This window comes from Lepidothrix coronata, unplaced genomic scaffold, assembly GCF_001604755.1.
Source record: "Lepidothrix coronata isolate B3197 unplaced genomic scaffold, Lepidothrix_coronata-1.0 Scaffold2000, whole genome shotgun sequence".
NCBI classification, from domain to species: Eukaryota; Metazoa; Chordata; class Aves; order Passeriformes; family Pipridae; genus Lepidothrix; species Lepidothrix coronata.
Window position 1 is genome coordinate 1 of NW_016692180.1, and position 3,096 is coordinate 3,096.

A 3,096-nucleotide genomic window follows, 5' to 3' on the forward strand; every position below is an offset into this window, starting at 1 on the left:
TCTCCCTTCCTCTGCTTGGAAGCTGCTGAGCTTCAGAAGAAAGTGCCAAAGGAGAAGAGACAATAAAAGTTAGATTAACACCTCATCTTTCCCAGGCAAGAAGAGCTGAATGTTGAAGGCAAAAGCAGAGACTGATGATTTTTGTTTTTTTTTAAAGGCAGGACTGTGGATTTGGTTCTTCTCTCATGTCCCTTCATGTCAAATGAAGACCGTTTGCAGAGAGAGAAAATACCAGCAGAGTTTCTCCCTTTTCCTTTAACTGCATGGCTAGGACTTTATATGGCATTAAAACTTCATGCACTGATGGACAGAGGAGGAGGGGGAAACAAGAAGAGTTGTGGTGGTGCGACCTTAAGTGACCTTAAAACACTCATTCGCGACAAGAGTGAATAAAAGGGGGTAACCCAGGAGCAGCTGAGGAAATTTGTTATTTTCATTTTTCTCTCTCTCTCTCCTTTTTTTTTTCCTTTCTTTTTTTTTTTTCTTTAAGATAAGTTTTGGTGTGTAAGTTGAACTCTTCCCCCCCTGCCCCTGAAGTTCCGTACTGAGGGAAGGAGGATCACCTCACGGTGAAAGGTGACTCTGGTTTTATCGCCGTGTGATTTTAGGTCACTGGCTGCAGTTAGGCTCTGTATGTGTATTTACTGTTTCTCTGGTTTCCTTAAATAATCTCTAATATTTATCTCTAGATGTTCCGGTTCACTGGGGTCACGTAGTTGCGTGGAAACATGCCCGTCTGTCCGCGGCAGGCTCCCTTCCACCAGTTGGGGTCAGAATTGTCAAGGACTTGGATAAAGTCTCCACGATGGAAGCCCAGCTCTCCTTCCTCTTGGGGATCAAAATCAAACAGGGCCTGAACGTATGTTGGTTGCTGAAAGGGGAAAGAAAAACATATACAGAGTGAGAATCACCCTCGGCACTCAAGACAGCTGCTCCCTGGGGCGGGAGCTGCACTTACACCCCAGTTTAACAATAAACATTCTGGCTGTTTTGTTTCCCAGCTTCCAATATCTGCAACAAGGTGCTGAAACAGGAAAGCACAAGCTACAGAAGTCCTTAGAGAAAAGACAAGTTTCTGTGAAAGAGCTGAAATAGAGAGAGCAGATAATTCTGATGTTTCTCTAGTATTTTCCAGTCTTTGTGATCCACTGGAAATCTGTGCTCTATTGCAATAGAATCATCTTGCTGCTTATTCATCCTGTTGTCACCTGGCAGCACAAATATTACTAATCTACCTGTGATACACAAAGTTCACTCTAAAAACTGGATGTTGGTATTTTACACATTTTCCTTAAAACTCTCTTCTGTCACAGAAGACTTTGCCTTGTCAGCAAACACTTCCATTCTTGTGCTAACAGTTCATTTAAAATGCATTTGCAGTCTTGAAATCATGAGGCCAGGAAGGTCTCTTCATGCTTGTCCTTTCCAGCCAGGTATTTTCTCATCCTCTGTTTATCCCTGACCCAGCAGTGCAGAGCCACATGTTAATTCAGACAGACAGTGACACAGGGTGCAGCTGGAGAGCAGTTTGAATTCCTCACCCTTTTCTTCAAGCTAGAACCAGAATGCTGCACGCAGAAGGCAAAAGGATTTATCCAAAATTGACAAAACATGCAGTTACATGCAATATAACCCTCTGATTGACCTGGGAAATGAAACAAAACAGAGAGCTGGATACACACAAGCTGCTCTGCTGGCACTTCACAGTAGTTTTTGGGTTTTGTAACACTGGCTAGATCCAAACCAGAGCGGGGATGTTCCATATGCTGTAACCATCTCTTCAGGAAAGCCCAGCACCAAATTCTCACTGAATCTTGAGGGGTGCAGTTCTGGCTATGAACCAGCATACAGCAGAACAGAATCACAGAATTGTTTAGGTTGGAGAAAACCTTTAAGATTACCAAGTCCAACCATTAACCCAGCACTTCCCTATCCTTTCTTACTGTGTCCTATAACAGGAGTAAATCCACTTTTAATTCAAAGGAATCAGATGATGTTCCTGCAACAGAATCCATAAACATTACAACAAGGTAAATGTTCAAGCAGCAACAATAACACTTTGTCATAGTTCAAGGGAGACCTGGGAGTGCAGGTAGGCTTTGCACAAGAAGGCAACTTATTTACCAGTATAATTTTGACAGCAGGACCTAAAGATACACTTCCACAGACAAGAAAGATCTCAGTCAGCTTCTTTCCATCCCCATTCATTTACACTAAAATGCAATCCCACATCAGACTGTGGATTGGGCTGTAATAGCCCAAATAGCACACTCTGCAAGGACACTTCTCTTACCTGTGGCACCTGTTCAATGTCCCGGAGAAATATCTGCTGGTTCCTGGAGACAGATGTGGATCTGTGATAATCTACCAGCTCGTTCAAAGAATTGAACTTCACCACCCAGAGGAAATACTTGCCAGCCCCATCTCTAAGCACCTTGAAGTGCTGCACATCATTTCCAAACCTGTGTGGAAAGAATGAAACACACAGAAAAGCACATTATTAGTCACCAAGCACTCCTCTTTTGGGGTCATCAGCACAGAGTTTGGAACGAAAAGGTCCTTCAGGGCACAGTGAAAACTGTCAATGACATTGATAACAGATGCAACCCCACAGCTGGCATCCAGCACATGTACTTCTTGATGTATGGTGTGTGTACAGTCACCTGTGTCCCTGAAGATGGTGCAGAAAATCCCAAGGACAAATGCCATGGACTTTGCAAGGTCACATTAACACAGTTGCATCCTGGTACCTTCCACTTCACATCCCTAAATACAGGATTTCCAAGTCAAACAGCACAAGCACTTCAGTTTAGCTCTTCACACCCAGAAATTTCACAACTGACTCCAGCCAGTTTCAATTTGTGTTACTCCTGCCGTGGTCCTGTGCTTGTCACAGTCCCAGTCCCTCCGTCCCACAGCACCACTGGGCACGTGCAACAATGCAGAGCATAAGCACCAGTCCCATTATAGGCAAATTCCTCAGAAAACACTGCCATGGGAAGGGTAGGATTGTCTCCTCTGGCAGTCAGTGTGGATTTGTGCAAAGGATTGTCTTATGAAACAAAAAGACCTCTCTGGTCCTTAAAAAAAAAAAAA

General features: G+C 43.7%; 1 protein-coding gene across 1 annotated transcript; it reads right to left on the reverse strand.

Annotated features, from left to right (window-relative positions):
- Positions 1–178: 178 nt before the first annotated feature.
- LOC108491856 (growth factor receptor-bound protein 2-like) lies at positions 179–2,497 on the reverse strand (the record flags this gene model as incomplete). Its single annotated transcript, XM_017803655.1, has 2 exons — positions 179–871; positions 2,294–2,497. Coding segments are annotated over 2 exons (390 nt in total), but the record flags the coding sequence as incomplete, so codon positions are not given.
- Between the last annotated feature and the right edge of the window lie 599 nt (positions 2,498–3,096).